Source organism: Mustela nigripes, chromosome 3 (genome assembly GCF_022355385.1).
Source record: "Mustela nigripes isolate SB6536 chromosome 3, MUSNIG.SB6536, whole genome shotgun sequence".
Classification (NCBI taxonomy): domain Eukaryota; kingdom Metazoa; phylum Chordata; class Mammalia; order Carnivora; family Mustelidae; genus Mustela; species Mustela nigripes.
Window position 1 is genome coordinate 114,271,445 of NC_081559.1, and position 14,061 is coordinate 114,285,505.

The window sequence follows — 14,061 nt, forward strand, 5'->3', positions numbered from 1 at the left end:
TAGTAGGATGCTCTTTAGCCTCCATGGATTTGAGTTCTTCCCAACTTTCCTCTTGTGATTGAGTTCTTGCTTCAGACCTTTGTGGTCTGAAAATATGCAGGGAATGTTCCCAGTCTTTTGGTACCGATTGAGACCTGATTTGTGACCCAGGATGTGATCTATTCTGGAGAATGTTCCAAGTGCACTAGAGAAGAACGTGTATTCTGTTGCTTTAGGATGGAATGTTCTAAATATATCTGTGATGTCCATCTGGTCCACTGTGTCATTTAAAGCCTTTATTTCCTTGTTGATCTTTGCTTAGATGATCTGTCCATTTCAGAAAGGGGGGGGGCGTCTTAAAGTCCCCTACTATTATTTTATCATTGTTGATGTGTTTCTTTAATTTTGTTATTAATTGGTTTATATAATTGGCTGCTCCCATGTTAGGGGCATAGATATTTAAAATTGGTAGATCTTCTTGTTAGACCCTTTAAGTACGATATAGTTTCCTTCCTCATCTCTTATTATACTCTTTGGCTTAATATCTAATTTATCTGTTGTAAGGATAGCCACCCCAGCTTTCTTTTGATGTCTATTAGCGTGGTACATTGTTTACCACCCCCTCACTTTAAATCCGGAGGTGTCTTTGGGTCTAAAATGAATTTCTTATAGACAGCATATTGATGGGTCTTGTTTTTTTATCCATTGTGATACCCTGTGTCTTTTGATTGGGGCATTTAGGCCATTTCCATTCAGGGTAACTATTGAAAGGTATGAATTTAGTGCCATTGTATTGCTTGTAAGGTGACTGTTACTGTATATTGCCTCTGTTCCTTTCACTATAGTCTATGTCACTGTTAGGCCCTCTCTTTGCTTAGAGTTGAATGCTTCCTGTGGAGCTGGTTTGATGTTTGCAAATTATTTTAGTTTTTGTTTGTCCTGGAAACTTTATCTCTCCATCTGTTTTCAGTGTCCGTCTGGTGGATATAGTATTCTTGGCTTCATATTTTTCTCATTTAGTTCTCATAATATATCATGCCCATCCTTCTGGCCTGCCAAGTCTCTGTGGATAGGTTTGCTGCCAGTCTAATATTTCTACTGTTGTATAATACAGACCTCTTGTCCCAAGCTGCTTTCAGTATTTTGTCTTTGTCGCTAAGACTTGTGAGTCTTACTTTTAGATGATAGGGTGTTGACCTGTTTTTATTGATTTTGAGTTGGGTTCTCTGTGTCTCCTGTATTTTGATGTTTGTTCCCTTCCCCAGATTAGGGAATTCTGCTATATTTTGCTCTAATATACCTTCTGCCCTGCTCTTTGTTTCTTCTTCTTCTAGGATCCCAATTATTTTCATATCATTTTGACTTATGGTATCTCTTATCTTTCGAATTCTCCCCTTGTAGTCCAGTAGTTGTTTGTCTCTCTTGCTCAGTTTCCTTATTCTCGGTCATTTGGTCTTCTATATCACTAATTCTCTTATTCCTCATTCATCCTAGCGGTAAGAGCCTACATTTTTTATTGCACCTCATCAGTAGCATTTTTTATTTCAACTTGTTTAGATTTAAGTTGTTTTATTTCTCCAGAAAGGGATTTTATTTCTCCAGAAGGGGATTCTCTAAATATTCTATGCTTTTTTCGAGTCCAGCTTGCATTATCGTCATTCTGAACTCTAGTTCTGACATAATGCTAATGTGTTTATTGATTAGGTCCCTAGCCGTTGGGGCTGCCTCTTGTTCTTTTTTTTTTTTTTTTTTAATTTGGGATGAGTTTTTCAGCCTTGTCATTTCATCCAGATAAGAATAGGTGAATGAGAAAACAAAATACTAAAAAGGGTAGCAATGACCCCAGAAAAATATATCAACCAAATTAGAAGAGACCCAAAGCCAGGGCGGGCAGAAGGGGGTAATAAATAAATAAAGAAATATTATATCTGATATATATATATATTTTAGACTGGTGACTAGAACAGGACCACCCACTTATATTTTGGTCTGTAGAAGAGCCTACCATCCAACATTTTGATGAAAGAAAAACATATATATATATATATATATATATATATATATATATACCAAAAAAGGGTAAACTCAATGAAGGGAAGTTATATGACTATAAAGTTGATAATTTAAAAAGATTCTCAAAAAGGAATTGATAAGAAGTTGGTTGAAAAAAGAAAAAAAAGAGGAAGGAATATGATCAGGCTAGATAGATACAAGAGCAAAGCCATGCACTAGATTTATGGTATATTTTGATTGTTGGAAGAAATTGTATCCCAATATTTTAAAAAAATAAAAAAGATATATGTATACAAAAACTTAAGGTTAACTACAATGAGGGGATACAATATGACAATAACAATACAAATTTAAAAAATTTAAAAAGGTATTGATAAAATAGTTAAAAATGTTAACATTGGATGGAGGAAAGTTAATAGAAAAGAAATAGACTAAATCAGTAGTATATTAAAAAGAAAATAGAATAACAAAAAAATAAAATTTAAAAAATTTACCGTCAAAAGGATCATAGGGAAAAAGCCATGAAGTTTATGTGTTGCTTTCCCCTACCTCTGTAGTTCCAGAGAGAACTTGGTCTTGGCTGGATGTTTTTGCTGATCTTGTGGGGCAGGTGTCTGCTTCAGTGATTCTCAAATGTCTTTGCCTGAGGTGGAATTGCTCCCCCATTTCCAGGGGTCAGGCTAAGTAGTCTGCTTGGGTTCGTTCTTGGTAGCTTTTGTTCTCCAAACACATTCTGTACCACTTTAGAGGATGGGAATAAGGATGGTGGCCTCCAAATCTCCAGCCTATAAGAGCCGAAAGCTCAGGGCCCCACTCTTCAATGCACCCTCAGAGAAAAGCAGTCAATCTATCCCATCTCCCTGGTTTTTGGCCGCACTCCATGCTTACCCGGTCTGTGTCTGAGCATTTCTGTCCCTGGCTCATGGTCCTGTTTTGGGGTTTCCAAACCCAACAGGTTCCTGCAGTGCACTCCCGCATTGCTCCTCCCAAATGAGGACGAGGGGGCATCTCTGGATCTGTTACTTGTGGGGTCCCTGCTCGAAGAGTAGTGCCCCAACTGTGCCTTGGATCATGGTTTAAGGTAATCCTGAGGTGAAAGCCCACTTTTCAGCTCCATCTTTACAGCTGACTTCCCCGATCCTATACCTATGATCCCATATCTGTGAGCTCTGTCACCCTCATATGCCCCTGGTCTTTTTGTGTCCCTGTGGGTCCTGACACCACACTGTCCCGGCGAGGGCTCCATCCCCTGCTTTGCCTCTGGAGCAACATCTTTCAGTGGAGCAGACTTCTAAAAGATCCAATTTTGTGCTCTGCTGCTCTCTCACTTGCCGGAATCTGGCTATCCCTGCCATGGTCTATCTTCCCAGTGCTTCAGATTCATTTTGCAAGTCCTACCTTTGGAAAGTAGTCAATTTTCTGTTCCTAGAATTGTTGCTCTTCTTCTCTTCTATCTCCTATTGAGTTTGTAGGTGTTCAGAATGGTTTGATAACCATCTAGCTGAACTTCTGCGACCTGATGATATTTCATTCTCTTACTGCTTTGCCATCTTGCTCCTCTAATTCAGTTATCTTCTGATGGAGCTGTAGAATTTAACTTTTCTTCTCATTAGTGCCAAATGATGTGCTTTTCAAAGATCACTTTAATTCTGATTTCTAAATTGTCATAGTATATGAAGAAAAGATTTTCTTTTACAGATGTGGCTGTTATTTTTTTGGTTATTTTAAGCAAGTATAGCCATATCCAACTTGAGGAAAAAAGGAAGTATAAAATAAGCTCTGAACTTGTGTTTAATTACAGAAAGATCTTTTGCGATGGTTTCCCTGTGCCAATATATATTAGACCCACCCTCCTGTTCTTTGTACTTCATAGAACGATTAGTATATTTTGAAAGGCTGAAAGAGCTTGCATCAATGTATAATTACTGTATTTACAACATAACTGCCTGTTGAGGCAAGAAAATATTTTAAAAATTTAACAAAAACTGGTAAACAAATTGATAGGAATGAGGGTCTCAAGATATTTCCTAGAACTGGCTCATTTTTTAAATAGTACCTTTTAAAAAAAAATTTCCTTTTTAGTGCAGGAGAGCAGGGGGCAGAGGGAGAGAGAGAATTGTAAGCAGGGTCTATTCCCCTTGTGGAGGTGTACATGGGCCTTGATCTCATGACTCTAAGATCATGACCTAAGCTGGAACCAAGAGTTGGACACTCAACTGACTGAGCCACCCAGATGCCCCAATAGTAGCATTTTGGGGTATGTTTGTTTCAAACGATTTTATTTATTTATCTGACAAAGGGAGAGAACAAGTAGGCAGAGAGGCAGGCAGAGAGCGGGGAGACAGAGAACCCAATGAGGGGCTCAATCCTAGGACCCCGAGGTCATGACCTGAGCTGAAAGCAGAGGCTGAACCCACTGAGCCACCCAGATGCCCCCCAATTGTAGCTTCTAAGGTGTTAGTTTCAGACATAATATTAACAGAAGTTATAGGCTGGGAAGTAGTTAGTATTTTTGTGAGAGCTGGGAAGGAGAAGTGGGGAAACATATTTTGCAGAATGTGCCCAAAAGGGGAGATATGTCTCTGTGTCTCTCTTTCCACAAATGTAAGGCACTGTAACCTGAATAAGCAGGAAACAGGCAATGGGAAGGAGTGGGAAAAGGAAGACAAAAGATTATACACTTGAAAATAAGCGCCTGGAACCTTTATAGATGATTTTCTTAGAAAAGTAGAACTTAAATATATATATTTATATGATAATATAACATAATAATAAAAATATATATATTTTTTACCAAAGTGAAAGGTATTTTTTGCCTTAAAAATATTTTTTTCCCTTAAATGCCATACAGATATTTTTCTTAAAATTTTTATTTTTGAGGTCAGAAATGCTTGCTCCTCGAGAGGAGTCACTAATTTTTGCTGTTGTTGTTGTTATATTTGTTGAATTGCTTTTCTCCTCTTTGTACGATTTGTTTCCAAAGGGCAGAGCTTTCTTTGTTGCTCTTCTGTATATCCTAGGTATAGTAGTTTGCCAGGGCTGCCATGATAAAATACCAGTAATAATGCAAACTGGGTTGTGTGAATAACAGAAACTTACTATCTTACAGTTCTAGAGGCTACTTGAATCCAAAATGATGGTATTAGCAGGATTAGTTCATTCTAGGATCTGCTCTAGGGTTCTTGCCTTGTCTTGTAATGGTTGTGTTTCTATGTGATTCTTCATTCTTTGTGTGTCTTCACTTTCCATGTGTGTCTTCACTCCTTGCATGTGTCCAGATTTTCCTTTCCTATAAGGACACCTGTCCTATTGGAATAACTTGATCACCTCTGTAAAGACCCTATCTCCAAATAATCACATTCTGGGATACTGGAGTGTTAGAACATTAACATGTGAATGACCTTTGGGGTAACACAGTTCAGCCTGTAATACCACATGCTAGCACAATGCCTGGCTTGCAAATGGAGCTCATAAATGTTTACCTGTTGTAGCTATTCTCATAGTCTAGCTGATATCCTTCCTAGAATTTCACTGAACTGGGTCTTGATTTCAAGGGTACCCTTCAACAAATAAAATGAGTTTATATTAAATTCCTGGTAGTGGTTTTATCTGCAAAAATTATGTAAAGTTTTTGTAATTCATGGATTATGAATTCCATGAATTCATTATATAATCTGAAAGTAGTGATAACTTTCCTTCCTTCCCATCTTAGTCTGATCACACTAATAGACCAATAGACCAGTAATAGACCACTAATACCATAGACTATGTAGCCTATAAATGGCAGAAATTGGTCCAGAATATTCAGAATATAATATACGTATAATAATACCAGAATATTCAGTGTGTGGTGAAGACTCACTTCCAGGCTCAGGACTCTACCATCTTGCTGTTGACTCATATGGAGGAAGGGGCCAGGAATCTCTCTGGGGGCTTCTTATATAGAGCACTAATCCCATGAGGGCTCCACCCTCATGACCTAATCACCTCCAGAGTCCCTACCTCTTAATCCCACACACTGGGGACTAAGTTTCAAAACACTGTGAATTTTTTTCCCCAAACTTTTTTTTATTTATTTGACAGAGAGAGACAGCAAGAGAGGGAATACAAGCAGGGGAGTGGGAGAGGAAGAAGCAGTCTTCCTGCTGAGCTAGGAGCCCTACCTGACCAGACTCTGGGATCATGACCTGAGACAAAGGGAGATGCTTAACAATTGAGCCACCCAGGTGCCCCAGAACTGTGAATTTTAAGGGATACAAACATTCTCTCCTTCTGTCATATTCCACTCTTTCCTTTTCAGTTTACTCTTCCAGATGCATAATAATAAAAGGGACTGATATGATAATATCTTTTGTAAGTAAATACACAGCTTAGTTTTTATTAGCTATTTAAATCAATATGGATGAAGTTTCGTTTATTTTTAATTTTATGTTTTGAAGATAGACAAGTTTAGTAATTCTGGATATTCGTGGCACAAGTAAGTGTTTAGTAAATGTTTATAATTATTTAATGCTTTTGTGCCTTTGTAAGTGCTGTTTTTTCAGACATCATTTTTTCAGTGAATCTATTTTCCTGATGAACACATATTGGAGCACTTGCTTTTTTTGTGCCACTGTTATATGTGACATACCTCGAATTTAATAGTTAATTTTTCTTTTTATGATTTGTGTTTTAGACCATGCATTCCTTGAGAAGTTTTCTTATCTTTCTGTTTCCTTAAGGCTTACTTTATCAGTTGTTATGTAAATATGTATTGAATGAAACCATTTAACTTCATTCCTTGAGAGAGAAGTTTTCTTATCTTTCTGTTTCCTTAAGACTTACTTTATCAGTTGTTATGTAAATATGTATTGAATGAAACTATTTAACTTCTAAGCCTATTTCCTCTACTATAGAACTTGAATTATATTATCTAACCTCTTAATCTCATTGAAATATGTCTAAGGTATTTTTTTAAGTTTTAGCATAATAAATAAATTGTAAATTTATTTTTTTTTTAGGTGTATATTCCTGTTCTGATCACTGTTAGTAAAGTTTCCTCTCAACTTCCTATTACATCAAGATGGAGTAGCTCCATTCTTTCTAGGTTTCCTATTAGAATGACAAAGTAAAAAATGGTGACAACACCGAAATGCTGTCAGTGATATGGGATATGTTATGTTACTGATAGGATTGTAAAATGGTACGGCCACTCTGGAGAAGTTTGGCAGTTTGTAAGACTAAATATGCAGTTACCACACAACCTGTTAATTGCCCTTTGACATTTATCCCAGAGAATGAAAATTACTTTCATATAAAACCCTGTATATAATGTTCATAGCAGCTTTATTCGTAGTAGCCCCAAACTAGAAACAACACAGATACCCTTTAGTGGGTGAATGGGTAAACTATGGTGTATACATGTCATGTAATAATACTTAGTAGTGGAAAGTGTTGATACACAGAACAACTTGGATGAATGTCAAAGGAATTATGCTGAGTAAAAGAAGCCAATCCTGAATTGTCACATAGTATGATTCCATTTATATATCAGTCTTGAAATGACAAAATTACAAAAATGCAAAGCTAATTTGTTGCTAGACATTGAGAATTGGGTAAGGAGGGTGACTAAGATGTGGCTTTATAAAAGTAATGCAAGGTATTCTCATTGTGATGGAATTGTTTTGTGTCTTGCAGGTATCAGAATCAATATTCTAGTTGTGATGTTACACTGTAGTTTTGCAGATTGTTACCATTGAAGGAACTGGATAAAGCATACAAGGGCTCTCTTGTTTTTCTTTTTTTTTTTTTTTGCCCCCCTACAACTCTGTGTGGATCTACTATTACCTCAAAATGACAAATTTAGTTAAAAGAGTTTATTAAGTGTTTTTAAACACATTGTGACTGCTAGGACTCCTAATATGATACAGGAGGCACACAGAAGCATTTCTCTTGTACATAAATACTGGTTATATGGTTTGTTTTGTGTTTTGTCTTGTTCTTTTGGTTCCATCAAATATTCTAGAAAGTTATAGTTGTATAATTAAAGGGGTTTTTTTTTGACTTTTCATTTGTGCTATAGTCATTTTCCTTATTTGTTTGTTTTTTTAAACTTAATTCTTTTTTCTTTGTAAATTTGGTTTTAATTCAGAGAATCTTAGGTTTCACATAGAACTTTACACAGGCTGATCTGATATAAGACATGGCTTTCACTATCATCAAAATTTTGTTATTTGTGACTTTGACAGAGTAACATGTATAAAATTTCATTCTGGCAAATAACTATATCAGTTAAATGTGTTTATACATTTTCTTTTTCTTTAACAGAAAATGCTGCATCTAAGAGTACCGGTGAGCTAAAAGATAAAACATGGTGTTCCAGTGAAAGTGATCTGTCTGATGAGGATAAAACAGTTTTTAAGTCACAGAGATATAATGGACATGGTTCTGGAATAGACAGGTTTTGTACCAGGAACAGGAAAATTTCATGTCCAGAAGATGGGGCCAGTGAAGGTAAATTGATAATTTGATAAGAAATCCTCTTTCTGTTTTATATTGGGCTCAATATTGAAAAAAACTTCATTCCTTTTCTTTTCTTTTTTTTTTTTTTAAAGATTTTATTTATTTATTTGACAGAGAGTTCACAGTAGACAGAGAGGCAGGCAGAGAGAGTTCATTCCTTTTCTAACAGTATTAGTGAGGACCATACTGTGTCATTTCCTTTATGCTCAGCCCTTTATAAACATTTTCTCATTTAATATTTTCACACAACTCTAAGAGCTAACTATTACAAGTATTATTTTCATATCTAACAACTTAAGTTTGAACAGTAGAATTGGTTGGGATTCCACCTAGGTTCTCTACTGTATAATGTTATACCTGTATTGCCCATTGCTGATGAGGTTTCAGTAAATACTATGATAGTAAATCTGTCGTAGAAATATAATACACATTTCTGTTTTGATGACATTTTGTATTGTATTGTGTTTTTGACAGTGTATTTTATTTTTTTATTAAATTTTTATTGTGTTATGTTAGTCACCTTACCATATGTCATTAGTTTTTGATGTAGTGTTCCAGGATTCACTGTTTACATATAACACCCAGTGCTCCATGCAATACGTACCCTCCTTAATACCCATCACCGGGCCAACACATCTCCCTGACCTCCTCCCTTCTAGAACCCTCAGTTTGTTTCTTGAAGTCCATAGTCTCTCATGGTTCGTCTCCCCCTCTAATTCCCTCCCCTTCATTTTTCCCTTCCTTCTCTTAATGTCCTCCGTGCTATTCCTTATGTTTCACAAGTAAGGGAAACCATATGATAATTGACTTTCTCTGCTTCACTTACTATACTCAGCATAATCTCCTCCAGTCCAATCCATGTTGATGCAAAATTTGGATATTCATAATTTCTGATAGCTGAGTTATATTCCATTTTATATATGGCCCACATCTTTATCCATTCGTCTGTTGAAGGGCATCTTGGCTTTTTCCACAGTTTGGCTATTGTGGATGTTGCTGCTATGAACATTGGGGTGCATGTGCCCCTTCTTTTCGCTATATCTGTATCTTTGGGGTAAACCCCAGTAGTACAATTGCTGGGTCAATTTTTTTTTTTTTTTTGAGGAACCTCCACACTATTTTCCAAAGTATCTGCGCCAACTTGCATTCTCACCAGTAGTGTAAGAGGGATCCCCTTTTTCCAGATCCTCTCCAGCATTTGTTGTTTCTTGCCTTGTCGATTTTTGCCATTCGAACTGTTAGAAGGTGGTATCTCAACATGGTTAATGATGATGAGTATTTTTTCATGTTTCTATTAGCTATTTGTATGTCTTCATTGGAGAAGTGTCTATTCACGTCTTCTGCCCATTTTTTGACTTGATTATTTGTTTTTGGGTGTTGAGTTTGAGAAGTTCTTCATAGATCTTGGATATCAACCCTTTCTCTGTAGTGTCATTTGCAAATATCTTCCATTTCATGGGTCGCCTCTTTGTTTTGTTGACTGTTTCCTTCACTGTGCAGAAGCTTTTGATCTTGATGAAGTCCCATCTGTTCATTTTTGCTTTTGTTTCCTTTGCCTTTGGAGATGTGTCTTGAAAGAAGTTGCTGTGACAGATGTTGAAAAGGTTACGATGTTCGCCTCTAGGATATTGATGGATTCCTATCCCACATTGAGGTCTTTCATCCATTTAGAGTTTATCTTTGTGTATGGTATAAGAAAATGGTCGAATTTCATTCTTCCAATTTCCCCAGCACCAGAGACTTGTCTTTTTTCCATTGGATATTTTTTCCTGCTTTGTGGAAGATTATTTGACCATAGGATTGAGGGTCCATATCTGGGCTCTCTACTCTGTTCCATTGGTCTATGTATCAGTTTTTGTGCCAGTACCATGCTGACTTGAAATCAGGCAATGCGATGTCCTCAGCTTTATTTCTCTTTTTCAACATTTCCTTGGTGATTTGGGGTCTTTTCTGTTTCCATACAAACTTTTGGATTGTTTGTTCTAGCACTTTGAAGAATGCTGGTGGTATTTTGATTGAGATGGCTTGAAAGTATAGATTGCTTTGGGCAACATACACATTTTAGCAATGTTTATTTTTCTGATCCATGAGCATGGAATATTTTTCCATCTTTTTGTGTCTTCTTCAATTTCTTCATGAGTGTTCTGTAGTTCTAGAGTATAGATCCTTAACTTTTTTGGTTAGGGTTTCCAAGGTATCCTATGGTTTTTGGTGCTATTGTAAATGGAATTGATTCTCTATATTTCTCTTTCTACAGTTTCATTATTAGTGTATAAGAAAGCCACTGATTTCTGTGCATTGATTTTGTATTCTGTCACATTACTGAACTGCTATATGAGTTTAATACTTTGGGGGTGGAGTCTTCCAGTTTTCCACATAAAGTATCATGTCATCTGTAAAGAGAGAGAGTTTGACTTCTTTGCCAGTTTGAGTAACTTTTATTTCTTTTTGGTGTTTGATTGCTATCATTAGGACTTCAAGTACTATGTTGAACAATAGTGCTGAGAGTGAACATCCTTGTCATGTTCCTAATCTTAAGGCTGTTAGCTTTTCCCCATTGAGAATGATTTTTGCTGTGTGTTTTTCATAGATGGATTTTATGAAACTGAGAAATGTTCCCTCTATCCCTCTAATTTGAGGAGTTTTAGTCCAGAAAGGGTGCTGTATCTTGTCAGATGCTTTTTCTGCATCAATTGAGAGAACCATGTGGTTCTTTTCTCTTACTATTTTTTTCTATCACATTGATTATTTTGTCAATGTTGAACCACCCTTGCATTCCCAGGTATAAATCCCACCTGGTCATTCTTTGATTCATTCATTCCCAGGTGGATATTCTTTTTAATATATTGCTGGATCGTATTAGCTAGGATCTTGTTGAGAATCTTAGTACCATATTCATCAGGGGGTATTGGTCTGAAATTCTCCTTTTTGATGGGGTCTTTGGTTGGTTTGGGGATCAAGGTAATGCTGGCCTCATAGAAAGGGTCTGCAAGTTTTCCTTCTGTTTCTATTTTTTGAAACAGATTCAGGAGAGTAGGTATTATTTCTTTTTTGAATGTTTAGTAAAATTCCCCAGGGAATCCATCAGGTCCTGGATTCTTGTTTTTTGGGAGGTTTTGATTACTGCTTCAATCTTGTTACTAGTTAAATAACTAGTAACAAGATTGTCTGTAAAGGTTGCCAATTTCTTCCTGTTTCAGTCTTGGAAGTTTATAGGTTTATAGGAATGCATCCATTGCTTCTAGGTTGCTTAATTTATTGGCATATAGCTGTTGATAATAATTTCTGATGATTGTTTCTATTTCCTGGGAGTTAATCATGATCTCCCCCATTTCATTCATCATTTTATTACTTTGGGTCCTTTCTCTTTTCTTTTGGATTAGTTTGGCCAGTGCTTTGTCAATCTTATTAATTCTTTCAGAGAACTGGCTTATGGTTTTGTTGATGTGTTCTGTTATATCTCTGGTTTCTAATTCATTGATCTCTGCTCTCTTCTTAATTATTTCCCTTCTTGTGAGTGGGTTAGGCTTAATTTGTTGGTGATTCTCCAGTTCTTTAAGGTATAAAGAGAGTTAGCGTTCGGGATTTTTCTATTTTTTTGAGTGAGGCTTGGATGGCCATGTATTTCCCTGTTAGGAACGCCTTTGCCATATCCTGTAAGTTTTGGACCAATGTGTTTTCGTTCTCATTGGTTTCCATGAATTGTTTAAGTTCTTTGACTTCCTGGTTGACCTAAACGTTCTTGAGCAGGATGGTCCTTAGCTTCCAAGTGTTTGAATTTCTTGTAGATTTTTTCTTGTGATTGAATTCCAGTTTCAAAGCACTGTGCTCTGAAAATATGGAGGAAATAATCTCAATCTTTTGGTATCGGTTGAGCTCTGATTTGTGACCCAGTATGTGGTGTATTTTGGAGAAAATTACATGTGTGCTCGAGAAGAATGAGTATTTCATTGTTTTAGGGTGGAATGTTCTATATATTTCTTTGAGGTCTATCAGATCTCTTGTTTGTTTGTTGATATTCTGCTTAGATAATCTGCCTGTTGCTAAGAGTGGACTATTAAGATCCCCTACAATTAACATAGTGTATCAGTATGTCTCTTTATTTTGATTAACAATTGGCTTATGTAGTTGGCTGCTCCCATGTTGGAGGCATAGATATTTGGAATTGTTAGATCTTGTTGGATAGACCCTTTAAGAATGATATAGTATCCTTCTGTATCTCTGACTGCAGTCTTTAGCTGAAAATCTAATTTGTCAGATACAAGCATTGCTAGCTACCCCAGCTTTCTTTTGCAGTCCATTAGCATGAAAGAGAGCTTTTCCATCCCTTCACTTTCAGTCTGGATGTATCTTTAGGTTCAAAATGAGTCTCTTGTAGTCAGCGTATGGATGGTTCCTGTCTTTTTATCCAATCTACAACCCTGTGCCATTTTATGGGAGCATTTAGGCTATTCACTTTGAGAGTGATTATTGAAAGATACGTTTTTATTGCTTTTTATTGTTTTTATACGCTTTTATTAAACAAGGTTCTTGTTTCTATAGATTGTCTCTGTAATTTTTGTTCTACATCACTCTTGGGGTCTTTCTTCTCTTGTAGGACTCCCCTTAGCATTTCTTTCAGGGCCAGGTTAGTGGTCACATGTTCCTTCAGTTTTTGCTTTTGCTGGTCTTAGAAGCTCTTTCTCTCTCCATCCATCTATCCATCCATCTCTGTCCAACTAAATGACAGCCTTGCTGGGTAGAGTATTCTTGGCTGCATGTTCTTCTCATTTAGTATCCTGAATATATCTTGCCATCTCTTTCTGGCTTGCCAGATTTCTGTGGACAGGTCTGACGTTATTTTGATGATCCTCCCTCTGTACGTAAGGAATCTCTTCCCTCTAGCCGACCTTAAGATATTTTACCTGGTTTAAGGTTCACGAGTTTCAATATCACATGCCTGGGGGTCTGTCTGCCCTCCTTGATCTTGGGGGGTGTTCTCTCTGCCTCTAGGACATGAACAATTGTTTCAGTCCCTAGATTAGGGACTGCAGGTATGATTTGCTCAAATATATCTTCTAGTCCTCTCACTCTCTCCAGTCCCCTCAGGGATCCCAATAATTCTGACATTCTGACATTGGAACATTTCATGGTGTCATTTTTTCCTCTAATTCTGTTTTCATGGATTCTAAGTTGTTTTTCCAGGCCTCTTCCTGATCCTTCTTTTCCATTAATTTGTCTTCTAAATCACTAATTTGTTCTTCTGCCTCATTTACCCCAGTTGTTAGAATATCTAGTTTATGGGCGCCTGGGTGGCTCAGTGGTTAAGCCGCTGCCTTCCGCACAGGTCATGATCTCAGGGTCCTGGGATCGAGTCCCGCATCTGGCTCTCTGCTCAGCAGGGAGCCTGCTTCCTCCTCTCTCTCTGCCTGCCTCTCTGCCTACTTGTGATTTCTCTCTGTCAAATAAATAAATAAAATCTTAAAAAAAAAAAATATCTAGTTTAGATTGGATCTCATTGATGGCATTTTAAAATTCTGCCAGATCAGCTCTCACTTCTGCCCTTAGACAATCTGGTGTCATTAGTGT

The 14,061-nt window shown here is 36.9% G+C and overlaps 1 protein-coding gene across 5 annotated transcripts in view; it reads left to right on the plus strand.

Annotated features, from left to right (window-relative positions):
* The window catches only part of SPIDR (scaffold protein involved in DNA repair), a 590,033-nt gene that overhangs the window by 87,210 nt on the left and 488,762 nt on the right, over positions 1 to 14,061 (plus strand). For 4 of the 5 annotated variants that reach the window (XM_059394553.1, XM_059394556.1, XM_059394554.1 and 1 more), the window contains one exon: positions 8,299 to 8,484. The exons of the other annotated variant lie outside the window; for it this stretch is intronic. In XM_059394553.1, the coding sequence (XP_059250536.1) occupies positions 8,299 to 8,484 (186 nt within the window). The remainder of the gene's footprint in view (positions 1 to 8,298; positions 8,485 to 14,061) is intronic. 5 annotated transcript variants of the gene reach the window in all.